Source organism: Schistocerca cancellata, chromosome 4 (assembly GCF_023864275.1).
Source record: "Schistocerca cancellata isolate TAMUIC-IGC-003103 chromosome 4, iqSchCanc2.1, whole genome shotgun sequence".
Classification (NCBI taxonomy): Eukaryota; Metazoa; Arthropoda; class Insecta; order Orthoptera; family Acrididae; genus Schistocerca; species Schistocerca cancellata.
The window spans coordinates 692895786-692923132 of NC_064629.1; the positions used below are offsets into that span (position 1 = coordinate 692895786).

The 27347-nt window shown below is 41.8% G+C and overlaps 1 protein-coding gene across 2 annotated transcripts in view; it reads left to right on the forward strand.

Moving 5' to 3' along the window:
- LOC126183700 (tetratricopeptide repeat protein 7B-like) overlaps window positions 1-27347 on the forward strand; it is a 237063-nt gene that overhangs the window by 154997 nt on the left and 54719 nt on the right. For both annotated transcript variants that reach the window (XM_049925881.1, XM_049925882.1), the window contains one exon: window positions 22791-22944. In XM_049925881.1, coding sequence (XP_049781838.1) covers window positions 22791-22944 — 154 coding nt within the window. The remainder of the gene's footprint in view (window positions 1-22790; window positions 22945-27347) is intronic.

Genomic DNA, 27347 nt, shown 5'->3' on the forward strand with positions numbered 1-27347 from the left:
AGAAATTAAAAATTAAATGTTCAGTGACATCTAAAGAGGAAAAAGTTAAAATTTAAGTTTGCTCCCTGGCTTACGGCCAAGAGAAAAAATATTCATGAATTCGTCGTTTCTGATCGTTTTGTTAAACTAACCCAAAAATTAGTGAAAGAGCGAGGCATTCTTCCAGTTTTAGGAAAGAAGAAAGGAGTAAGTATAAGTGAAAAAAAAATTAAAAAGATCCAGCAGTTTTTTGAAGATGATGAAAACAGTAGAAAGTTCCCAGGTTGCAAAGATAGCAAAAGAGTTGTTTTAAATGGAGTTAAAGTAACAAAGCAGAAACGACTAGTGCTGTCAAATTGAAATGAACTTTATGTAGCTTTCAAAAATTCTCATCCTGAATGCAAAATTGGAAGGTCAAAATTTTGTGACCTCAACCCTAAGTGGTGTATTTTGGCTGGATCCTCAGGGACACACTCCGTATGTGTTTGTTTATAACATCAAACTGATGATTGCAGGTGCAGAACTCAGTGATTTTAACTACAATGAGTTACTAGATTTAATGGTCTGTGACACTAACAGTTATGTCTGTGTGATGAATTTGTGTAATAAATGCCCTGGTAAGGAAACCGTTATTGAATTGTTTCATGAATATGATGAGAAAATGCCAGACAGTATTACCTTCAAACAGTGGGTCACAACTGAGAGGGCAGAAATGATAACACTGGTTAAATCTCAGGAACAGTACTTAGAATCTTTAACTGATAACTTACTTCTGGATGGTATGACATCTCAAGAGCTGTCGTCATCCACCATGCTTCAGTCATCTTTCCAACAATGTTGCAATCCACAGTAGCCCAGTTAAAGTAATTGTTGGTCACAGCACTTGACTGTTGGTGATTTTCTCAAAATTGAGTGTTAAGTGAAAAACACAGTGCCTGCACAAACCTTGGAGATAGTGTGTTTTATGTTTCAGGCTCCCCTAATATGCTTGTGATCTAGTGTACCTGCCCAATGTAAACTGAACTGTGTTACCAACAGCCAGTACAAAATATGATAACGTACCAGCTATGTGATGTGCTAAACTTTTCCATTCACTATGGTTAATTTGTTATTTATGAAGCAGATTTACACAGCCAAGTAAATGAAGAGAACTGAACAGTAAAATAAAATATTTGTACATATTTTTAGTTATAGCTTGGAATTCTAAAGACTGTCTTGAATTCATTGTAAATTACGTGGAATGGTAATGATATGGCAGAACAAGTTGGAGTATTGTCAATATCATAATGCTAATTCTCTTAGATATTTATGTACTTTGCGTTGCACAAGTAATCGGAGATGTAATTTTAGTAACACACAATTTAGAAATCGGATGAGATATATTTGACACACAGATTTGTCCATTTTTATAGAGAATGCAAAATGTGTGAGGCACACACATACACATTCATATAAATTTTTTATCCCATATTCTAAATGGTTGTTACAGGGCAATGGTGTCTCCAGCTGCGAAATTCCTCTTCCCCTTTTTTCCAGTGTAAAGAAACCAGAAAATTTACCCAGAACCTGGTGTACAGAATTACTCAAAAATTTTTCTGTCTACAAAAAGTGCTAAACAGTTATCCAGACTATAGTTTTCGTATGTTTTATTTGTACCCACAACTGTGTGATATCAAAAATCAGTTTTCAGTTTTTATCTTGCTGTAAGGTTTCTTTGAATTACATCCTGTAATTAGTAAATAAGCATGAAGGACAGGAAAGTAGTCACCCCAGGAGGCACCTTGCTAGTGCAATGTACTACTGCCTTGAGCCTCGATTAAGGCCTCAATTTGATGAAGAAGAAAGTCCACGTCCGTCTTCAGGTACGACATATCCGGCTAAAGCCACTCATTAATGATCAGAACCTGTAGAGCTACCAAATTGCAAGTCTGTTGAATACCACAGTCCTTCAGCTGTTCTAAACAGTCCCAGATGTTTTCAATAAGATTAAGGCCAGTCTTGGTGTGAAATAGTGCCTGAGTGTTCATTAAAGCAGGAATGTAGTGTACAGCCCTTTTAACATGGCTGTTGTCATCTTGGGAAACCTGGGTGTCCACAGCATGCTCATTAGTTTCACATTGAATGGTGAAATAAGAGATTTCACAACAAATGCTTCTGGGTAAGCTTTGTTTTCGCCACAGTGTAAAAAGGGAGAAGAGGAATGTCACAGCTGGACACACCACTGCCGTATAACCACCATTTAGAATCTTGGATAAAAATTTTACAAGAATATTTTTCAAATGAAAATTTCTGTTATAATTAAAGCTCTTTATCTTGTGACACATCCTCAGTTTCAATAAAAAAAAGTATATACATTGAATAAAAAGTCATTTTAAAAACTGAAATATTTACGATGCGACCTAATTGACTGTCAGTCCTTGACTTCCTGCTCAGTGCCCAGACGTGAATTTACTAAAGTGGTACAATGCAGTTCTCAGGGTAAAGGTGGAGGGTGGGGGGCAGGCGGTGACACATGTTAGTATGGAATTGGTGCCGTCTTGTCCCATTGGAAGCTGGATGACACCTATCAGCCCATAACTTATCCTTGAAGATGCTTTCTGCTGCACAGTGTTATTATTCACATGTGGTAAACAAGGTGCTAGCTACTATTTTAGGTGTTAAAGAGTTTCACTTTCTGTGTAAGGGGCAATGTTCCTACTCATCATCAACCACAAAGTCATTGGTTTTCTTATTTGACCCTCATTCGAAGCTACTGGATAGGACAGCACACCAGCTGCAGATATGGTGTCCCTTTCTCAGCAACTATTGCTATGGTGTTTGTTACCAGTCCACGGCCAGAATGCCAGTACTGATGAATTAGCATGACTACTGGTGGGGGCCCAATCCCGAGTTCGATCAACAGATGGCTCTGGTGTTCACTGTGTTATTGGTTTTCACATTGCGGCACATGAATTCACAATTGCCACTACTGCTGATGTGCTTTTCCAAAACATCATTTTGGCTGTCCAGTTGGGTTGGCTGGAGCGCTGCCAGTGGATTCCACCCCCTTCCCTCCCTCCAATTGCCTCAGCCAGTGTTGTCTGAATTGTCTCCCATGGTGGTCGGTCTGCAGGTGGGTGCTCCAGGGGCCTCTCCAGTTCTGTGTCGGAGGCTGTGGCCCAGACGTCATGATGGAAGTAGATGAGCTGGGGTGGGTAGCGCAGTTGTATAATGTGGAAACCTGCCACAGAGCACACATGTGATGCATAGTATGGTCAGACCCATGGCGTACATGGACTTGGTGCAATGGAACAAGGGACTAATGACCATGCAGTTAGGTCCCTTTAAACTTTAAACCCACCACCACCCATGGCGAAGTTGTCTACTTGTGGGCAGCAGTAAGCCATGTGAGTCAGTTCTTGCACAGTGTTCAACCAAAACTGACGGAGTCTTGCCGAGTCATGCCATTTGTTGCTGCTGAGTTCTTAGCTCTTAGCCATACGCGCCAGCCGCATGTGTCTCTCCATATGGGTTCAGACACTACTTCCAATAGATTCACTTTTATGGCAAGTCAGTTTTTCTGTCATGAGGTTATATTCACTGGCTGTTATTGAGTCACTTTTAGCCCATAAAGTATTCATGCCAACCGTGTTGTGTAGCAGCGTTGTGCTGCCTGTGCAGACACTAACCACCAATGGCCAGAACCATGTTCTTCTCTTCACACTGTAGCACCACGTGTTCTTGTACATGGTGTCAATGCCACCTCTTGTGGCACTGTGTATCATTATAACTTCAGGTTTCTTCTGATGGTTATACTGTCGATTATTCATGAAGAGAGCTAAGAATGGTAACAACTTTGTTCTTCTTAGCAACATATCAAGCTGTCATCATGTCTGGTTGGAAACATCTGAATCTGCATCTGCATTATTACTCTGCAATTCAGAATTAAGTGCCTTGATGTGAGGGTTCATCAAACTAACTTCAAGCTATCCGTCTGCTGTTCCACTCTCAAACAACATGTGGGAAAAACAAACACTTAAATCTTTTCATGCAAGCTCTGATTTCTCTTATTTTATTCTGATGATCATACCGCCCTAGGTAGTTAAGTGCCAACAAAATATGTTTGTATTCAGAGGTGAAATCTGGTGATTGAAATTTCATGAAAACCAAATAATGTAGAGTGTACTTATGTTCTGTAGGTGTAATAAAGCCAGCAGGCAGTTCGCCTTTGTTTGTTTCATGTAAAAATGTTATCACTGGTGATATTATGTACAGATTTTTCAAGCTCAGTCACCAGGATTTCCACAACATTCTCTTCATTGCAGTGCTCTGGTTTCTTCATTCTTCCTCAAATACACTTCCAGCTTCCAATAGTAGCTTGTTACACTGTTACAAACTGTCCAGAACTTTATACTGTATCTACCAGGTTCTGATGGCACATATTGTCCAAATGGAAAACAGCCTTGATATATGACCAACTGTTCATCCAAAATTGTGTACTATCTTCGAATTTAGGCCCTTAGGGTAGTTTCCAACATCTCAAAAACTTCTCTGATAGTTTCCAGTTTGTCCTGTGACCTACATTTGTGTCAGGCTGATGCATGTCAAAGCACAACATCCTCAGAATAGCATGGAGGCAGTTGCAAGACGTACACTGATGAGCCAAAACATTACAACCACCTGTTTAATAGCATGTAAGTCAAACACAGGACAGCAGTGAATCTGCTTGGCATGGATTCTACAAGTCCTTTATAGGTTTCCAGAAAGTATTTGTCACCAGATGTCTACCGAGTGGGGTGGCGCAATGGTTAGCACACTGGACTCGCATTCGGGAGTACGACGGTTCAAACCCATCTCCAGTCATCCTGAGTTATGTTTTCCGTGATTTCCCTAAATCATTTCAGGCAAATGCTGGGATGGTTCCTTTGAAAGGGCACAGCCGATTTCTTTCCCAATCCTTCCCTAATCTGAGCTTGTGTTCAGTCTCTAATGACCTCGTTGTCGATGGGCCGTTAAACACTAATCTCCTCCTCCAGATGTCTACTCATAGGTCACAAAATTCCTGAAAATTACAGGATGGTGGTTTGTGAGCATGCAGCTGGTGCCCGATGTGTGTTCCGATGGATACAGATCATAGGCATTTGCTGGCTGAAACATCAGTTAGAGTTCATTATCATGCTCCTTAAACCACTGCAGCATGATTCTGGCTATGTATCACAAAGAGTTATCCTGCTGGAGAATGTCATTGCCATGAGACAAGACTTCAAACATGAAGGGATGCAGGTGGTCCACGATAATGTTCATGTAATTCACTGCTGTCATGGTGTCTTCAAGTACTGCCATAGGTCCAATAGAACCTCAACTCAGTGTATCCCATGACACAATTCTGCTCTCACTGGCCTACATCTGTGGCATGCTGCACGTTTCAAGAAGCCATTCGCCTAGATGGCTACATGTAAGGACCCAGCCATTGACCTGGTGTAAAAAGAAATGGGATTCGTTCAACAGGTGATCTGTTTCTGTTGATCCACAGTGAAAACTCAGTGATGTTGTACCCATGAAGTCATAACTGATGATGTCATTGGATCAATACAGGAACATGTAAGGGTTGTGTGGTGTAGAGCTCCATGTTCAACAGTGGCCTTTGAATGGTGTGCTCCAAAACACTTGTGCCTGCATCAGCATTGTGCTGTGTCATCAGATCTGCCGCAGATTGCTGCCTCTCCTAGATTACACAGTGGGAGTCCTCTGACCTCTACATTTTGTGATGAGATGTGGATGTGCAGTACCATACAGCCTACACTTCATTCCACCATCCTCAAACTGCTTTCCATAGGTGCTCACGACAAACAACTGACCAGCTTCGGCATTTTAAAGATTCTTGTTTCGAGCCGCTGTGCCACAACAATGTGCCCTTTGTTAAAACCACTTATATCAGTGGATTTCTGCATTTGTGGCTCGTATCTTTGCTATAATGACTGCCCATTTGTCTCTCTTCTACTTACATGTTTTCTTACTGTGATGCATGCCTGCAACACCATCAGGAGGTATTCAACCTCACAGTGGGCAATAGTGATAATGTTTTGACTCACCAGTGTAATTTCATTGAACAGTGGTCGGCCATGTGCAACACTCCGAACCTTACTGATATCTTCATTTCTCGACCTGTAAACACCTGTCAGAGTCAGGAAACCAAGAAACTTTTTCATTTCATTCAAATCTGTATCCATCCAGTCCTTGTAAACAATTAGACCTTCCATGTTGGTCCACGTCCACACCTTCTCAATGAGTGGTATATGAAAGAACAACATAAAACAAGACTCTTCATTATCACCATTCCTAATCAAATGTGTTGTTAGCCCTGATCTTCTTTCAGTATATCCTTTTTGCTCAACCTACCAGAAATTCCAGCCTGTGGGGCTGTATCCCTTTACTTCATTCCGATTACCAGAAAACAATGTCACACTTAACAGAATTTGCTCTAAATTGTTCTTAGACTTTTTTGTAAAGGGCATCATCATCATCTTCATCATCATCATCATCATCATCATCATCATCATCATCATCCTTCTTCTCCTGCTTCTTCTTCTCCTGCTTCTTCTTCTCTTCCTCCTCTTTCTTCATGTTGTTGTGAGGTTTTAGCAACGTCTACCTCATTATCATCATCCCTGGAAAATTCAGATTCACTGGATAGGTTTTCAGAATCGGAAGACTGCTCCAACAATACCCTTATCTTCTCACGTGATAGTCCTCTTCTCTGCACCATTTTCATTTTGTAGACCAGACAACTGTTACATGAAGTAATGTACCAAAATAAACATTTGCTTATCACAAGGACAGTTGAATGCTGAAAGAATAACAGCATGAGTCAGAAATAGCAAATGGCATAACAGACACTGCACAGATATTGTTTAAAAATTGCTTCTGACTGCATGGGCTTTCGAGGCCCATACCGGAGCAAATGTGAACCAACACTTTAACACAAAGCTGTAGGTAAATCTCTGTAATTATTTTCCAAACTTATGACTAATAAGACAAATTATGAAAAGTCTTAAATATTCAGTAAAATAAAATGTATAGTTACTGACAGAAAAGGTAATAAAAATCACAAATGGACCTCTGAGCCTGATGGTAATTAAAGGACCAATTGATGAAAGGAGAAAATATAAAAATGCAGCAAATGAAGCAGGCAAAAGGGAATTTAGATGTCTGAAATATGCGATTGACAGAAAGTACAAAATGGCTACGCAGGAATGGCTAAAGAACAAATGCAAGGCTGTAGAAATATGTATAAATAGGGGAAAGATAGACACCAGCTAAAGAAAAATTTAAAAGGCCTTTGGAGAAAACAGAAGCACTTGTATTGTTGCCAAGTGCTCAGAGTGAAAACCAGTACTAAGCAAAGAATAGATTAGATTAGATTAATACTAGTTCCATGGATCATGAATACGATATTTCATAATGATGTGGAATGAGTCAAGTTTTCCAATACATGACATAATTAAGTTAATTTAACAACATAATTAAGTTAATATAACAACTTTTTTATTTTTTTGTTTTTTTTTTAATTTTTTATAATTTTGTTTGTTTGTTTGTTTTTTCTTTTTTTCTTAATTTATATCTAAAAATTCCTCTATGGAGTAGGAGGAGTTGTCATTCAGAAATTCTTTTAATTTCTTCTTGAATACTTGTTGGTTATCTGTCAGACTTTTGATACTATTTGGTAAGTGACCAAAGACTTTAGTGGCAGTATAATTCACCCCTTTCTGTGCCAAAGTTAGATTTAATCTTGAATAGTGAAGATCATCTTTTCTCCTAGTATTGTAGTTCTGCACACTGCTATTACTTTTGAATTGTGTTTGGTTGTTAATAACAAATTTCATAAGAGAGTATATATACTGAGAAGCTACTGTGAATATCCCTAGATCCTTAAATAAATGTCTGCAGGATGATCTTGGGTGGACTCCAGCTATTATTCTGATTACACGCTTTTGTGCAATAAATACTTTATTCTTCAGTAATAATTACCACAAAATATGATGCAATATGCAAGCAATTAGTGAAAATAGCCATAGTAAGCTAATTTACTAAGATGTTTATCACCAAAATTTGCAATGACCCTTATTGTATAAGTAGCTGAACTCAAATGTTTCAGCAGATCATCAATGTGTTTCTTCCAATTTAATCTCTCATCAATGGACACACCTAAAAATTTTGAATATTCTACCTTAGCTATATGCTTCTGATTAAGGTCTATATTTATTAATGGCGTCATACCATCTACTGTACGAAACTGTATGTACTGTGTCTTATCAAAATTCAGTGAGAGTCCGTTTACAAGGAACCACTTACTAATTTTCTGAAAGGTGTTATTGACAATTTCATCAGTTAATTCTTGTTTGTCAGGTGTGATTACTATACTTGTATCATCAGCAGAGAGAACTAACTTTGCCTTTTCATGAATATAGAATGGCAAGTCATTGATATATATTAAGAACAAAAAGGCCCCAAGACCGACCCTTGTGGAACCCCATTCTTGATAGTTCCCCAGTTTGAGGAATGTGCTGATCTTTGCATATTATGAGAACTGCTTATTTCAACTTTCTGCACTCTTCCAGTTAGGTACGATTTAAACCATTTGTGCACTGTCCCACTCATGCCACAATACTTGAGCTTGTCTAGCAGAATTTCATGATTTACACAATCAAAAGCCTTTGAGAGATCACAAAAAATCCCAATGGGTGGTGTTCGGTTATTCAGATCATTCAAAATTTGATTGGTGAAAGCATATATGGCATTTTCTGTTGAAAAACCTTGAAAAAAATTGTGACCTGGTATTCTGGTCCTAATTCCTCCTGCAGAAGTTGGCCTACACCTCTGGCATGAGAACTTCCTTTTCGATGACTTTCCTACATTCTTTTTCAATTTCCTATTGAAAGTTTGTTGTGTCCTGTATACACGTACCTCTGCTTGAGGCTCATCAGTTTCTAACTGAAGCAACAGGTCAAACTTATTTTTGACATTCACCACAAAACTGTCAGACTTAGTTTTAGGCCTGTTCCTTCTGTTACCTGTTGCCACTTCCCACCTCTCTTTGCCTTTCTGCCTCCTTAACCTGTCCAGATCTTCCCTAGCCTGATCTAGCTCAGCCTGAAGGGCAGCAATTTTCCCCTCCTGTTCCACTATCTTCCTATCTCTGCTGCAAATCCTACATAACCACTGATGAGCCTGATCCACTTTCCCGACACCCACGCCACTGCAGTCCCCCCAATGAAAAGAACTATTGCATCCATCACACCAAACCCCGGAACTAACAATTCTACGGCAAGTCAGGCACTTCTCACTCATGGCAAAAATAATACTTTAGCTAGAATAAATCAATTAAATTACCAAAAATCAAAAAAGACGTTTTAAGAGTTAAGCGTATTTACAAATGTATATAAGAAAGTTTCTGATTTAAAATTCCGCTGTTTTTCTGAGATCTGTATTAAAACAATGAAGGTATACGCTATTTATTATATATTTCACTCCTAAGTTTGATTCTCCAAAAACGTTATGAGAATTAGGCCTATAAACAAATGTATATAAGCAAGTTTATGATATAAAGTTACGCTGTTTTTCTGAATTCTGTATTAAAACAATGAAGTTATACACTATTTATGGTAGTTTACTTATTTGTTACCGAGAAACTAGTCAAATTACCGTGAAACAAGAAACAAACACGTTTACAAAATTTAAGCCTAAACGCGACTTCGCGAAGTTACGATCTTTTCGTGTTTTCTGAAAAAATACGCAAAGAAAAGTGAAACCTTTAACGGCAAGACTAATCGATACACTAATGCAGAATGGAAAGCTCTAATGTGGAAGGATATAGAGGGGCTACACAAGGGAAATTAACCTGGAACAATATTATAGAAAGGGAAGAGGACTTAAATAATGGTGGGATGGGCAGTATCATACTAAAAGAATAATTTGACTGAGCATTGAAAGACACAAGTCGAAACAAGGCCCGTGGAGTAGATGACAGTGTCAGAACTACTGATATCTTGGGAGAGCTACCCATGACAAGGCTATTCCATCTGGTGTGCAAGATATGAGACAGGAGAAATATCATCAGGCTTAAAGAAGAATGTAATAATACAAATCCCAAAGAAAGCAGGTGCTGACAGGTGTTAATATTATCAAACTATGAGTTAAATAATTGATAGTTTCAAAATACTGAAATGAATTATTTTAAGAATAATGGAGAAACTGGTAGAAGCCGACCTTGGAGAAGATCAGTTTGGATTCAGGAAAAATGTAGGAATATGTGAGTTAGTACTGTCTCAAACACTTCGCAGAAGATAGGTTAAGAAAAGCAGACTTACTTTTATAGTATTTGTAGACTTAGAGAAACCTTTTGACGGTTTTGACTGGAACACACCCTCTGCAGTTCTGAAGGTAGCAGGGGTGTAAAATACAGGAAGAGAGAGGTTACGTACAACTTGTACAAAAGCCAGATGGCAGTTATGAGGGGCATGAAAGGGAAGCACTGGTTGCGAGGGAGTACAACAGGGTTGTCCCCGATGTTATTCAGTCTGTACATTGAGCAGTCGAGGAAACCAAAGAAAAATTTGGAGAAGGAATTAAAGCCCAAGGAGAAGAAATAAAAACTTTGAGGCTTGCCAGTGACATTGTGCTCTTTTGGAGACGGCCAAAGACCTGGAAGAGCAGTTGAATGGAATAGTCAGTGTCTTGAAAAGCAGATATAAAATTAAAATAAAATAAAATAAAAACTGGATGAATGTAGCTAAATTAAATCAGGCAGTGCTGAAGGAATTAGATTAGGAAATGAGACATCAAAAGTAATAGATGAATTTTGCTAAGAATAACTGATGGCAGGGTTACAGAGGATGTAAAACAGAGAACAGTAATTACTAGAAAAGTGTTTCTGAAGTAGAGAAATTTAACATCGAGTACAGCTTTGAGCATTACAGAATCTTTTCTGAAGGTGTTTGGAGTGTAACCTCATATGGAGGTGAAATGTGGGTGATAAACAGTTCGGACCATAAGAGAATAGATGCTTTTGAAATGTGGTGCTATGGAGGAATGCTGAAGATTAGATGGGTAGATCATATAAATGAGGAGAAAAAAAATTTTGTGGCACAGCTAGAAAAAAAGAACAGATTGGTTGATAAGGAGACATTCTGAGACATCAGTGGATCATCAGTTCAGTATTGGAGGGAGGTGTTGGGGAGGAAGAGGGGGTTGGGGCAAGTAAAAATTGTAGAGGAATACCAAGAGCTGAATACAGTAAGCAGGTTCAAATGGATGTAGGCTGCAGTTCTTATTCAGAGGTGAAGATGCTTGTACAGGATAGAGTGGCATGGGAAGCTGTGTGAAACCAGTCTTTGAACTGATGACAATGACGATGACATTCCACACCTCTCTTTCAATGACTAGAGCATATTCTACAGACAGAAACACACACTCATTGTGTTTATACTGAAGAAAACACATTTAAAATAAAAAAATGAACAATTCACAATCATTTCTGATACGAGAATATAGAATCATAGAGTTAGTTAGGTTTAAATCTATTTTGTATAGCATGATGTGATTCTTTGTGCTAAATGGTTAACATGTGTTAATGAATTCTGAATTACTCTCAATACTTCATCTATGCTAACTGCATTTTTGTTCCATATAAAAATGTTATTACTCAAGTAAGTTATTACATGTAATAAATATAATTTACTCACTTTCAAGATTTTGTGCTTCTAGGGAAAAAGAAAGAGAATCAACAACTTCTTAGTGTCCTACATTTTCACCTCCCAGTAATAGAACACAGAGAAATCAGTTTTTCGTTGAAAGTAACATTATGCTGACTGAAATGTCTTATTTTTAAATCGGCCTTGTAAAACTTACGTACGCAGGATTTGTTTACATAAAATGGGAAGGGTTTTTTTCTAAGCCTTATTTTTTTATACATATACTCAGTAAATACTTATTATTATTATTATTATTATTATTATTATTATTATTATTATTATTATTATTAGCTGTATCATATTTTCACATCCTTCACTTCTAAGAATTAGTCACATATAATCACTACGAAAGTATGATAGTAGCTGAAAAGTTTGTGTGACAATCGTTGTATGGGACAACTGGGGCCGTTATATGACGTTGGTTTTTTGTTGCTAGGTGGGGTCGCGTCAGATATATGAAGGTCAACTTTGTTTTTTTAAATGGGATGCTATAGTTTGGTACTTACTTTCTGATAGTGGTTATCTAGATGAATCCAATGATGTGTAACAGTAAGGTCTTTGAAGGTCAACGAGGGTCACAAAGGTAGCATGAACGTCCATTTACAGAAAGTGTCCAAAGTGATGACAATTGGTATCAATGCAGTGCTGCAGTGTTCTTATCATGGTTTGAGTGGTATTCCTTATGATATCGGCATATATTATTATTATCGGCACATATTATTATTATTATTTCTCTTTCCTGTCTCAGACGTTATGTCTGGTTAAAAATGGAAAGTGATGCGGACCTTGATCAAGCGTGACTTCCTTTAAACTGTACAGTATATGTTACATTGCATTTAGGAACTTTCGGGTAATTGAACATGTATCAATAATTACAGATTTCTGTAGTTGTATATATATGTTTGGATGTAGCTGTATTGCGTTGATGTGCTGGTGGATATTGTGTGGTATGACTCCTGTAGTTGATAGTATAATTGGTATGATGTCAACTTTATCCTGATGCCACATGTCTTTGACTTCCTCAGCCAGTTGGATATATTTTTCAATTTTTTCTCCTGTTTTCTTCTGTATATTTGTTATATTGGGTATGGATATTTCGATTAGTTGTGTTAATTTCTTCTTTTTATTGGTGAGTATGATGTCAGGTTTGTTATATGGTGTTGTTTTATCTGTTGTAATGGTTCTGTTCCAGTATAATTTGTATTCATCATTCTCCAGTACATTTTGTGGTGCATACTTGTATGTGGGAACATGTTGTTTTATTAGTTTATGTTGTATGGCAAGTTGTTGATGTATTATTTTTGCTATATTGTCATGTCTTCTGGGGTATTCTGTATTTGCTAGTATTGTACATCCGCTTGTGATGTGATCTACTGTTTCTATTTGTTGTTTGCAAAGTCTGCATTTATCTGTTGTGGTATTGGGATCTTTAATAATATGCTTGCTGTAATATCTGGTGTTTATTGTTTGATCTTGTATTGCAATCATGAATCCTTCCGTCTCACTGTATATATTGCCTTTTCTTAGCCATATGTTGGATGCGTCTTGATCGATGTGTGGCTGTGTTGGATGATACGGGTGCTTGCCATGTAGTGTTTTCTTTTTCCAATTTACTTTCTTCGTATCTGTTGATGTTATGTGATCTAAAGGGTTGTAGAAGTGGCTATGAAATTGCAATGGTGTAGCCGATGTATTTATATGGGTGATTGCTTTGTGTATTTTGCTAGCTTCTGCTCGTTCTAGAAAGAATTTTCTTAAATTGTCTACCTGTTCATAATGTAGGTTTTTTATGTTGATAAATCCTCTTCCTCCTTCCTTTCTGCTTAATGTTAATCTTTCTGTTGCTGAATGTATGTGATGTATTCTATATTTGTGGCATTGTGATCGTATAAGTGTATTGAGTGCTTCTAGGTCTGTGTTACTCCATTTCACTACTCCAAATGAGTAGGTAAATATTGGTATAGCATAGGTATTTATAGCTTTTGTCTTGTTTCTTGCTGTCAATTCTGTTTTCAGTATTTTTGTTAGTCTTTGTCTATACTTTTCTTTTAGTTCTTCTTTAATATTTGTATTATCTATTCCTATTTTTTGTCTGTATCCTAGATATTTATAGGCATCTGTTTTTTCCATCGCTTCTATGCAGTTGCTGTGGTTATACAATATGTAATCTTCTTGTTTAGTGTGTTTTCCCTTGACTATGCTATTTTTCTTACATTTGTCTGTTCCAAAAGCCATATTTATATCATTGCTGAATACTTCTGTTATCTTTAGTAATTGGTTGAGTTGTTGATTTGTTGCTGCCAGTAGTTAGAGGTCATCCATATATAGCAAATATCTGTTGGTATGTTCCAGTAATATTGTATCCATAATTTGTATTATTTAGGATGTTGGATAGTGGGTTCAGAGCAAGGCAGAGCCAGAAAGGACTTAATGAGTCTCCTTGGTCTATTCCACGCTTTATCTGTATTGGCTGTGATGTGATATTATTTGAATTTGTTTTGATATTAAGTGTGGTTTTCCAATTTTTCATTACTATGTTTAGGAACTGTATCAATTTAGGATCTACTTTGTATATTTCCAATATTTGTAGTAACCATGAGTGGGGTACGCTATCAAAAGCTTTTTGGTAATCAATGTATGCGTAGTGTAGCGACCTTTGTTTAGTTTTAGCTTGATATGTCACCTCTGCATCTATTATCAGTTGCTCTTTACATCCTCGTGCTCCTTTGCAACAGCCTTTTTGTTCTTCATTTATAATTTTGTTCTGTGTTGTATGTGTCATTAATTTCTGTGTAATGACTGAAGTTAATATTTTGTATATTGTTGGTAGGCATTGTTATAACCTTTAATGCACTAATAAACTGTGTGGATATACAAACGTAGAAACAATAGTGGGTTTCATGCTACCAACTCCGTAGCTGTCACTCAACTGCCGTGCCGTGACATGCGGCCGGCGCCGTTCATAGCCAGGTGGCACTCCCGCGCTCAGCCGGGCTGCGGAGCGCCTCTATCGCCGTGTTTGCGTACTGACGTAGCGGCACTTTTAAATCTCGTGGCACTGTCACAACACTTTTCCCCCCTTGAAAAAAAAAAAAGACACTTACTTTCTTGGAGACACGGACAGTGCGGAGACATCCATGGCCTCTTGGGAGACCCCGAGAAGATCCCGCGGAGAAACACGAGAATATGGTCGAAAATGTCCAGGACGGAAGCTTGTGCGTGGGACGTGCCTCCTGGACGAGATGATGGGTGAAAACTCCGAAGCAGCATCCATAGGTGTTGTGGACCTGGGGGTGTGCTCAAGCGAGATGGGTCCCGGAGAAGGCAGCATCGCGACTGGGGCCGGTTCCGGCGTACTCGGAAGCGGCAGCGACGGCGGCTGCAGCGACACGCACGGGAGACCGGCAGCAGCGACAGGACTGGCTTCTCGGGCTGGTGGAGGCGAAAGAAGGGGCGGTGGCACCGGCGTGGCCACCACTCGTGGGCGCATCTGGTCATAATGACGAACAACCATGCCGTCGTCCGTACGTATTTCACAAAGCCGGCGGCCGCGAAGAGCCTTGACCACCCCTGGAATCCATTTAGGGCGAGATCCATACCCTCGTGCCCACACGTCGGTGCCCACCGAGTATTTTCCCGCACTAGGGGACACAGTACTAGGCCTGACAGGGTGAAGCAGGTGCAGTAGAGTGCGCGGTTGGCGGCCATGCAAGAGTTCAGCAGGGCTGCGATCACCCAGAGGCGTGAAGCGATAAGAACTCAGAAATTGCAACAGAGCGTCATCGGTAGAAAAATCAGTAAGGAATTTTTTCATCTGGCTTTTGAAAGTGCGGACAAGGCGCTCGACCTCCCCATTCGATTGGGGATGGAAAGGCGGTGCTGTAACATGATGAATCCCTTGGCCAGTACAAAAATCACGGAAGGCCTGCGAAGAGAACTGAGGGCTGTTGTCTGTGACAATCGTGGAGGGAAGACCTTGTAGTGCAAAGATTTTGGACAAAGCCAGCGTCGTCGCCGCAGTGGTGGGCGACGGACATCGAAACACAAACGGAAACTTCGAAATAGCCAATAAGTCCCGAGGAAGGGGCTGACAAAGTCAGTGTGCACCCGTTCCCATGGCTGCGCCGGATCAGGCCACGGAGAGGGCGTTGTACGGGGTGCAGCCAGTTGTTGAGCACACTGACCACACGCAGCGACCATGTGGGAGATGTCCGAATCGATACCGGGCCTATAAACATGCCGGCGGGCCAGGGACTTAGTCCGAGAAATCCCCCAATGGCCTTCATGCAATAGTTTGAGAACATCTTTGTGAAGAGAAGCTGGCACCACGACCCGTGGAGATGCGCCATCCGTGGCCAGAAGAACAACACCCTGACGAACAGACAGACGAAGGTGCAAGGCATGGTAGTTGTGAAGGGGATCCGATGCCCGGCCCTTGGTCCTGTCCGGCCAACCCCGTTGAACAAAACCGATCACCTGATGCAGGACCGGGTCCCGCGCAGTAGCAGACGCGACCTGCGAACCTGTAAGCAGAAAACCCTCTACCGCACGACATTCTTCCTCATCAATGTGGAAACAGAGTAGTTCATCTCGATCGAAAACCGGGTCGGGGCCCATCGGCAAATGCGACAACGCGTCAGCGTTGGCGTGCTGGGCCGTGGGGCGATAGTGAATCTCATAGTGAAAACGAGACAAGTATAAGGCCCAACGTTGCAGGCGGTGAGCTGCCTTATCCGGAAGCGACACTGAAGGGCTGAACAGAGAGACCAGCGGCTTGTGGTCGGTGATGAGGTGAAACTTAGAACCATACAAAAAAATGCTGAACTTTTTCAGAGCATAAATGATAGCGAGCGCCTCCTTTTCGATTTGAGAGTACCACCATTGGGCATCGTTGAGGGTCTTTGAAGCATAGGCGATGGGTCGTTCCGACCCATCCTCATACCGATGAGCGAGAACAGCCCCTAGGCCATACTGTGACGCGTCAGTCGCCAGAACCAAGTGCTGACCCGGACGTAAGGTGGCAAGACAAGGCGCTGACTGCAAATGAGCCTTCAGGCGAACAAAAGCCTGCTCACACTCGTCGGACCAACAGAAAGGTACGGTTTTGCGTAACAACTTATTTGTTTGAGAAAGCACACAGTTAACATCCATGTCCGATGCCTCGTCCTCATCGACAGGAACGTGAGGGGACTGACACACAGAAGCAATGTGGCCTTTTTTCCTACATGAATTACACGTGGCCCAACGTTTTGGACACGCAGCCCTGTCATGCTGTACGAAATAACGTGGACAAGAAGGAAGGGCAGAACGAACCTGTTTCTGTGGTTGCTGTTTTCGCTGCGAGCGTTGCGGCCCAACGCGACGTTGTTTACACGAGTGAACCGCCGCCGCATCATCGTTCTCCTGGGAAACAGGCAAATCGTCCGTGTCGAAAGTTGACTGTACAGCGCCCACATCACACCACGCGTCTATTTGCGCGCCAGCAGCGTGAGACATTTCAAAGGATTGAGCGATGCTTAAAACTTCCGACAACGATGGGTTTGGCAGTTGTAGGGCACGTTGCCGAACTTCTTTATCAGGAGCAAGCCGTAGAATAGCATCCCTAACCATTGAATCAGCATGAGACTCATGATGAGTGTCCGTGACAAACTGACATTTCCTACTCAGACCGTGTAGTTCCGCCGCCCAAGCCCGGTAAGATTGATGGGGCTGTTTACGACACCGGTAGAACGCCACGCGGGCGGCAATGATGTGGGTGTTTTTTCGGTAATAGTTAGACAATAAATCACACATTTCTTGGAAGGACAGAGAGGCAGGTTCCCGCAGAGGTGCTAACTGAGATAGCAGCTGATAGATCCGTGGGGAAATCCAAGATAGAAATAACGACTTACACATTGGAGCGTCGACAAAGCCGAAAGCCAAGAAGTGTTGCTGCTAACGCTTCTCATAATCCTCCCAGTCTTCAGCGGCCTCGTCGTAAGGAGGGAACGGAGGCGGAGAAGAGGACGACAGACGATGAGTAAGCGACGTCGACAACGCCTGAATAGCAGCCGTCAGCTGTGTTTGTTGTGCCTGAATAGCAGCCGTCAGCTGTGTTTGTTGTGCCTGAATAGCAGCTGTCAGCTGTGTTTGTTGTTCAATGAGCGCTTGCATAAGCTGGTCCATGTCTGCCCAGACACGAACGCGCAATACTCCAACGCTGGAAAAAAAATCTCCGACCTCGTCGCCAAAAAGTGTTATAACCTTTAATGCACTAATAAACTGCGTGGATATACAAACATAGAAACAATAGTGGGTTTCATGCTACCAACTCCGTAGCTGTCACTCAACTGCCGTGCCGTGACATGCGGCCGGCGCCGTTCATAGCCAGGTGGCGCTCCTGCGCTCAGCCGAGCTGCGGAGCGCCTCTATCGCCGTGTTTGCGTACTGACGTAGCGGCAGTTTTAAATCTCGTGGCACTGTCACAACAGGCATGTTATGGGGCGATGCTTAGCTGGGTTTGCTGTGTCTGCTTGATCTTTAGGTTTCAGATAAGTTATTCCATGTGTAAGTGTATCACGGAATGTGTATGGGTCTGGAATGTAACTGTTAAATAATTTAGTTAGATGTGAATGTGTTGAGGTGAACTTCTTTAGCCAGAAATTTGATATTTTATCTTTTCCAGGGGCTTTCCAATTGTGCGTAGAATTAATTGCTCGGGTGACTTCATGTTGCAATATTATCACTTCAGGCATTTGTGGTATCATCTTGTATGTGTATGTGTCTGTTTCTGCTTGTATCCACCGTGCATGCCTGTTATGTTGTACCGGGTTTGACCGTATGTTGCTCCAGAAGTGTTCCATGTCTGTTATGTTTGGTGGATTGTCTATTTTAATGTGTGTGTTATCTATTGTCTGGTAAAATTTCTTTCGGTTTGTGTTGAATGTTTGCTTTTGTTTCCTTCTATTTTCACTTTTTTGTATCTTCTAAGTCGTTTGACAAGTGCTTGTAATTTCTGCTTCTTTTCATCTAATTGCTCTGTCGCTTCTTGTTGTGAGATTTTACCTAACCTTTTTCATTTTTTTGTCTCATCTTTCATTTCTTATAAATTGTGTTAGCTGTCCGATGTCTTTTCTCAGTTTTTCTATTCTGATCTGTAGCCTGTGTTGCCATGCTGGTTTTGTGGGTTTCTTCTGTGTGTTGGTTGGTTCTGATCTCTGCCTAGAGTGTATATTTAGTGTAGTGAGTGCTCCTATGTAAACCAGTAGTTGTAACTCTTCCATAGTTGTGTTTTCATTTATTTTGTTGTGTATGATTGTATTGATAGTTGTTATTGTTGTTTCGACTTGTGGGTTATTTGACGATCTATGCAAGAATGGTCTAATGCCTGTATTTGTGTCTTTGTATTCTACATATGTCAGCTAAAATTTTTCTTCTATATCTAACATGTGTGTCACTTTGTGTTCTATTTGTGCTTGTTCTGGTGGCTGTCTTAAGATTTTGTTTTCCTCTGATTGTTTAATTGATGCGTATTGTTCTTTGTTTGTTTGCTCTGGGATGTTTGAGTCTGTTACTGTATTTTCTTCTTCTTCTGATTGCACAATATTTTGTTCCAGTATTTGTTGTACTTGTTGTTTGATGTGTTCTAATTCTGACTGGAATATCATGTTATTTTTGATTATTACACGGATCTGATCAGCTAGTCGTTGTTCTGTTAAAAATTTTAATTCTGGGTATCTGGTAATAAATTTTGTGTATACTTGTGATCTGTATCCAGTTGTGTTGGTTCCTAGGTTTGTTGCTTGGTAATAACAGAACATGAGGTGTCGGTTAACTTCATCTGACCATCTCATCCTCTGTCTTTGTTTTCCTTCTAGGGTGGTTGCACGAAGCATATCCTGCAAAACACCTCTGTTTGGATTTAAATCATTTTCCAGTTGGCTAGCAGTGTCGTTACCATTGTGGGCGGGCATAGGGTTCAAGCGTCGTCCCCGACCATGACGGTGCTTGTCCGAGGCTTCTTTAGTTGTGTTCTGAACCAACTAATCACACTAAAAGGGGGATTAGCCCTATTAGTGATTTGTTCTTTTCGTCACCTTTTACGACTGGCAGAACATACCGGAGGCCTATTCTTTTCCCGGGCCTCCATGGGGTTTATTATTATTATTATTATTATCTTCTGGCAAATAGTTATTTCCTGTATGTCAGAGCTGATTCTGTGCATTTCAAATTGCAATCATTAAGTAGAAAATTGTTATATGAGAAGAAAAAATGATGTTATATTCTTTTACAATGGTATGTTCATAAATAGCAGCATTCAACATTAAAGTCAGTTTTATATTCAGTTTCCGCTCTCCACAAAAATATGACTGCAAGAAACTAAATGAAGTGCTGCAGGGGTAAGACACTGGAATCTTATTTGAGGGACATCAATTCAAATCTCCATGTGTCTACCCAACAATTTCCCTGAACTGCTTATGCCAAATTGTGGGATGGTTCCTTCAAAAGGCACAGTTCATTTCCTTCCCACCATTCCCCAAAATGAACTTGTACTCCATCTATAATACTGTTGTCATCAGTGGAACATCAAACTCTAATCTTCGTTCATTGCTTGGATTCCATTTATGTGCCACCTGTAGCCTATTTGGAAATATGGTGCTCACTAGATCAGTTCAATTTTCTCTGAAACTTTCTGCTCTCTTTTTAAACCATTGTATTGAAAAAATTTCTCACTTGGGCCTTACATATCACTGAGTGGTAATTTTGTAATGGGTACAACTTCTTCTTCTTCTTTATCTGTTGAAAGTTATGGCTTGTCACCTGATATTCATTAGGTATTTGTGCTCTGAAATTGATCCATAGTAAACAAATATTTGCTCGAATACTAATAAGAAATAATTTGGCGTAGAAGTTGAAAATATTTAAATTGAGTAGTTTTGTTGTCACTAAATGAAATTGTACATTCCACAATGGAGAGTTTAGCATGAGAAATTTATGGGCAACATGAAATATGAAACTCCCTGGCAGATTAAAACTGTGTGCCGGACCGAGACTCGAACTCAGGACCTTTGCAAAGGTTCCGAGTTTGAGTCTCCGTCTGGCACACAGTTTTAATCTGCCAGGAAGTTTCATATCTGCACAATTCCACTGTAGAGTGAAAATTTCATTCTAGAAACATGAATTATGCTAATAAACTATAGCTCCTGCCCTACACAATAACAACTGAAATGGGGAGGCTCATTGTTAGTACTGAAATGGAGACTTCTAGATAAGAACAATTTTACCATGAATTGCTGAGCTCATAATAATGTTTTTAAATTATTCTTGTAGAGTTTAGGGATGTAAGTTGGCTGAGGGGTTTTAAAGAGCAACAATATGCCATACCTAATTGTACAACTTTATAGGTGGCGGACCAAAGGTGAGAGAAATATATCAAATTATGCAAGGGATTTCTATATATTAAATTTTGATTATTCTTATTTAATGGTCTATTATTGTATGCTATACCCTGTACTATAATGTGTAGACTTTTTTTTTTTTTTAGATTAGGCAACTCTCCACCTAGTCCAGGTATTAAAAGAGATGCGAGACCTCAAGCAATTAAGGCAAGATCCAGATAAATGCCCCCATTAATGAGACCATTGAAATATTTTTGATCAACTGCCAAAACATTCACAACTTTGTTACAGTTTTTTAAACATTCCTATAGAGCAGTGGAATTAACAGAACACTAGATGTGTAAAGTAGGCTAAAACCCACAGTTGAAAGCAGAGAAATGTTTGGGCTGGATCTAAGTGTACACTGAAAGGATAGAGTAGACGGAAGTGGAGACAGTGTATTCGTCACAGTAGGAAAGGAACTCAAACCAACCAAGATAGTAATTGAACAATTGTTCAGCCAAAACTCAGTACTAGGAATGGGTAAATCCTTCTATCAACCACCAGACCTGCTCTCAGACACAATCAAATTAGATGTATTTGTCTATGGATATTTAATTATCCCTGGTGGAGGTTTGTGGGTGTAAGTAAGACTTCTCACTCAGTGATGGAAAATCATCTGGCTATTGCCCACTCTAATAAACTTATCACTATCAAGAAGACTACTCCTGTATTATGGCTCTCCTCCTCCTGTTCCTCCTACCATTTTATCATGCCTCTGCAGTGGTCATACCAGATTAACCCAAAGTATTATTTTGCTACAAGTCACTTCCACATTGTGTTTGCAGAGCCTTATGAACAGTAGCTCACACCTTGATGGAATGCCCCCTCCTCCGGCTCTCCTTGCTAAACGTGATTTTCCAGACTCTTTGTCTCTAAAATTGGCAGACGACTTATGGACAGCTGTACTCATTCTCAATTTATTCTCAGGTATAATGTTTTAAATTACTTTCAGGGTGGTTGGGTTGGGGACATTTTCCACCAAATACTGGGTCTGGGAGACTCTCAGCTCCACCAGCTTTGTCAGCTGCCTTGGTAAGATGGCACAGGAACAAAGCATACCACCTCCTACAGACCATCCCTAGTAAAGCACTGTAGTATTCAAATTATCCTAAGAGCTGAGGAGAAACTCCACCCGAACAGGCCTTGGAAGGCCCAACAGTACTGACTGGCCACTGTGTCATCCTCAGCCCACAGGCATCACTGGGTGCGGATATGAAGGGGTATGTGGTCAGCACACCGCTTTCCCAGCCATATGTCAGTTTACGAGACCAGAGCCGCTACTTCTCAATCAAGTAGCTCCTCAGTTTGCCTCACAAGGGCTGAGTGCACCCCGCTGGCCAACAGCGCTCAGCAGACCACATGGTCACCCATCCAAGTGCTATCCCAGCCCAACAGTGCTCAGATTCAGTGATCTGACAGGAACCGGTGTTACCACTGCGGCAAGGCCATTGGCAAGAGCTGAGGGTAGCTTTTGTTTAATTCATCACCTGTGTTGACATCAATTGCTGTTTTGTGGAAAAATTTTGTGTAATGTATACTCACTAGCTCTTCAAACTGTTTTACCTAATTAATTCTTATGTCTGTTTACTTCTAGTTCTTATTTGACATGATTAGTGTATAAACTTTGGCCAATATCATATGTATCCGTTCTGTTTTGTTTTAGCAAGCACTCCATACTGCTGGAAATATGTTGGCACTATGGAAAAACTTGTATGAAGAACAAATACAGGCAGATGTAATGGAACAATCAGATAGACGTAGTGAGACCCGTAGCGTTTTCCAGATGTACTCATCAGAATTATCTGATAAGGACTCTAGTAAGTGCAGACTTGATTTTTCATGTGTGCTAAATAGTGCAGATATTGAATTTCTTGCATGTACTAACTTTTTCTGTTAAAACATTAATCTCTGCTTAACCTATCCTTGACTCGCACTCTCTCACCCCCCCCCCTCCCCCCCTCACTACCTCCAGACTGTTTCTGCCAGGCACTCTGTCTCCAGATACACAGCCTTATCACTCTCTCCTCTCACAAGAATTACTCCACCAGTTTGATATACATGCATTTCCCAAGTCATTTACAAATGTATGTTATTTTTAAAATGCTAGAAAAGTTATAATATTCTGACAATACTACTTCGATGAACGCCAGCTCCAGCTACAATTATATTTTGAAATAAGACCTACACTACCCAAGATTACTACTTGCCACATCATCAGGAGTGCTTTCTGGTCATCCTCTGAACCTCAACAATATTCTAGTTTGATTAAGTGCTCCCTCTCAGTGTCTTCGTGGAAAGACTCCTCAGTTTATGACAACAGCTACTACAAAATCCCCCCCTGCAAGCCCAAGGGTTAGAATAGGCCCAAGGTATTCCTGCCTGTCGTAAGAGGCGACTAAAAGGAGTCTCTCACCTTTCGGCCTTTATGTGATGGTCCCCTGTAGGGTTTGACCTCCATTTTTCAAAATTTTCCCGAGGAGCGAGCCAATTGGGGAAGGGCGCCTTACATGGTCCATCGTGTCCATTGAGCATTGAGATTTTTAGCCCACTTTCTCGTTGTGGCATTGCAGTCCCGCTCATCCTTATTCTCTTGAGCGAGGACACCTTCCTGGGTGCATTTTCCTCCACTCACTATGCAGTGTCATTTTCTGTGCTGAAGAGGACCATGGAATTCCTTGCACCTCATATCCAGCATGGTAGCCAGACCGTTGTGGTGGGGCCACCATGTACGCTGTTAGTACTGTGAAAACACAGGGATCATTCTGCTGATGCCTGCGCCGTCAATTGCCCACATACGCCATGGAGTAGATGCCCATCTCCCTGGGGCATCGGGACTCTCGGCAATGGCCATCCTGACAGGTGGCCCTTGCTGAGATTGGGTGGCGCCCGTGGGGAGGGACCCTGGTCGGAGTGGGTGGCATCAGGGCAGATGACACGCCATGAAGCGTAGTATGTCATCTCTTGCTGGTGGTTCACCGCCAGCAGTCTCTAAGTGGGCAGAGTCTAACTTCAGTGCTAAGAAATATGACCCCAAATCGTTTCCATCCCTGGCCACACCATGGGAGGAACACCAGGGCAAGGATGGCAGTGAAGCTTATTTGCCCTGGTTCCTCGTATGTACGAGAGTTGATGAGGAATCTTTCAAGTCCGTGAAGTCTCAGTATTTTGTGGAGCATTTGGAGGATAGTTTAGGGAGGTGGAGGGCTTGTCCAAATTGTGCTCTGGGTCAGTCTTGATAAAAACAGCATCCTCTACCTAGTCACGGGCATTACTCACTTTTGACAAGTTAGGGGAGGTTTCTGTTACCATCGCGCCCCATAAGAGCTTAAATATGGTCCAGGGTATTATATTCCATACGGACCTTCTTTTGCAGTCTGACAACGAGCTGCACGCCAGTATAGAGTGGCAAGGTGTTCATTTCCTCTGGCACGTCCATTGGGGTCTGATGGATAATCAGGTTGCCATCGGTGCCTTCATCTTGGCCTTCGAGGGTGACACATTTCCCAAAAATGTCAAGGTGATGGTCTACCACTGTGATGTCAAGCCATGTATCCCTCCCCCAATGCGGTGCTTTAAGTGCTGGAAGCTCGACCATATGTCTTCCTGCTGTACTTCCAGTGCCACATGTCGAGATTGTGGATGCCCCAATACTCAATGTGCCCAGCCTCCCATCTGTGTCAACTGCAGATAGCGTCATTCACATCATTTACTTTGCTCGTCAGACTGCAGGATTTTACAGGAAGAGAGGAAAATCATGGAATATAAGACACTGGACCGACTGACCTACACTGTGGCCAAGAGGAAATTTGAGCGCCTACATCCTATGGCTATGACCACCTCTTACAACGCCGCTAGGAGAACAGTTGTCGCCCCATCAATTCGGTGCATTCCTGTCACCTCTCAGAACCAGAAGACTACACCTGCCCCATTGATGGTGGGGGGCACTTCCTCCCTGTTGCTCCTGCACCACTTACTTGGGAGCAACACCCCCCCCCCCCCCCCAACCATCGGGGGATATCAGTCCCCATTTCTGAGACGAAGATGTGTAAGTCGTCTTCGGCTCCTCTTGCTAGGAAGGGGTCCCTTGGGTAACACCTTTCCTGGGTTTCTGCTAGTGGGAAAGATGACATGCCAATGCCGAAGAGCCCAAAAGCAGCTAGGGAAACCCAAGGAGCAGCGAGAGGAATCCAAAAAGAAGGTCCACAAGACGAAGGGAGTTTCGGTGGCATCCACACCACCGCTACCTACAAGCTCTGTGTCTGTGGATGAGGTGGAGATTCTGGCATCCGCTGAGGACGTAGATCTCACCAGAGCGTCAGACACAATGGATATAGATTGCTCAGGTAAAAAGTGACAGCAGGTGACCCTGAGGCGTAAACTGCCTCATTGAACGTTCCATGCCTTCCCAGTCTCACGATGACATCATCTTCCAGTGAAATTGCGGCGGTTTCTTCCACTGCCTGCCAGAGTTATGGCAACTGTTAAGCTTTACACCTGCTTTCTGCATTGCCTGGTCCCCGGCAATGCGTGCCACTGCACTCCACAGCTATAAGGAATACTATAGGAACCGTAGCGACTATAATAAAGTGTCAGGTGGAGTTTGTGTTTATGTTCTAAACTCAGTCTGTAATGGAAACTGTGCCCCTTCAAACCCTTCTTGTGGCTGTCAGAATAAGGATGACGTGGGAAATAACTGTCTGCAATGTATATCTTCCTCCAGATGGTGTAGTACCCCTGAATGTATTAGCTGCACTGATTGATCAACTCCCTAAACCTTTCCTGCTTCTCGGTGATTTGAATGCACATAACCCCTTGTGAAGTGGCACCGTGCTTACTGGCTGAGGCAGATATTTCGAACCTTTACTGTCTCAGTTCAACCTCTGCCTCTTAAATACTGGGGCCACCACACATTTCAGTGTGGCTCATGGTAGTTACTCGACCATTGATTGATAAATTTGCAGCCCAGAACTTTCCCCATCTATCCACTGGAGAGCACATAACGACCTGTGTGGTAGTGACCACTTCCTGTCACTGCCCTGGCATCAGGCCCACGGACGCCTGCCCAGGTGGGCTTTAAACAAGGCAGACTGGGAAGCCTTCACCTCTGCTGTCACCATTGAACCTCCCCCACATGGTAACATTGATTTGATGGTTGAGCAGATGACTGCAACAATCGTTTCTGTGGCAGAAAACATGATCCCCAGCTAATTAGGGTGCCCCCTGTGAAAGGCAGTCTCTTGGTGGTCGCCAGAAGTTGCTGAAGCAATTAAGGAGCGTCGGCGAGCTCTACAGAAGTTAGGCAGCACCCTTCTCTGGAGCACCTCATAGCCTGTGCCCGCATTCGCAAACTTATCAAACGATGGCAGCTGGAGTGTTGGGAGAGATACATCTCGACCATTGAGTGTCATGCGTCACCTTCCCACGTCTGAGCAAAGATCAAACGTGTTTTGGGTACCAGACCCCAACAGGTGTTCCAGGTGGCAACATAAATGGCATGTTCTCTACCGACGCAAACGCGATTGCCGAGCACTTCGCTGAGCACTTCGCCGAGCACTACGCCAAGCACTTCGCCGACATCTTGCTCGAGCCTCTGTGTTGAAGAATAACTCCCCAGTCTTTCACACTTTCAGACAGTGGCTGGAAGGGAAATTACTCTCGTTTACTACATCCTATAATGCCCCATTCACAGAGCGGGGGCTCCTCAGTGCCCTTGCAAATTGCCCCAACACAGCTCATAGGCCAGATCACATCCACAGTCAGATGATTAAACATCTCTCATCTGACTGCAAGTGACATCCTCATCATCTTCGACCAGATCTGGTGCGATGGCATCTTTCCATCACAATGGCGGGAGAGCACTATCATTCTGGTGATCAAACCCGGTAAAAACCAACTTGATGTGGAAAGCTATCGGCCCATCAACCTCACCAATGTTCTTCGTAAGCTGCTGGAATGTATGGTGTGTCGACGGTTAGGTTGGGTTCTGGAGTCACCTGGTCAGCTGGCTGCGTGTCAGGGCAGCTTCCACCATTGATTTATGAAAAGCGTGTGACACCACCTGGCGACATCATATCCTTGCCACATTATATGAGTGGGGTCTCCGAGGCCCACTCCCGATTTTTATCCGAAATTTCGTGTCCCTTGGGACTTTCTGTGTCCAAGTAGGTGCCTCCCATAGTTCCTGCCATATCCAGGCGAATGGGGTCCCACAGGGCTCTGT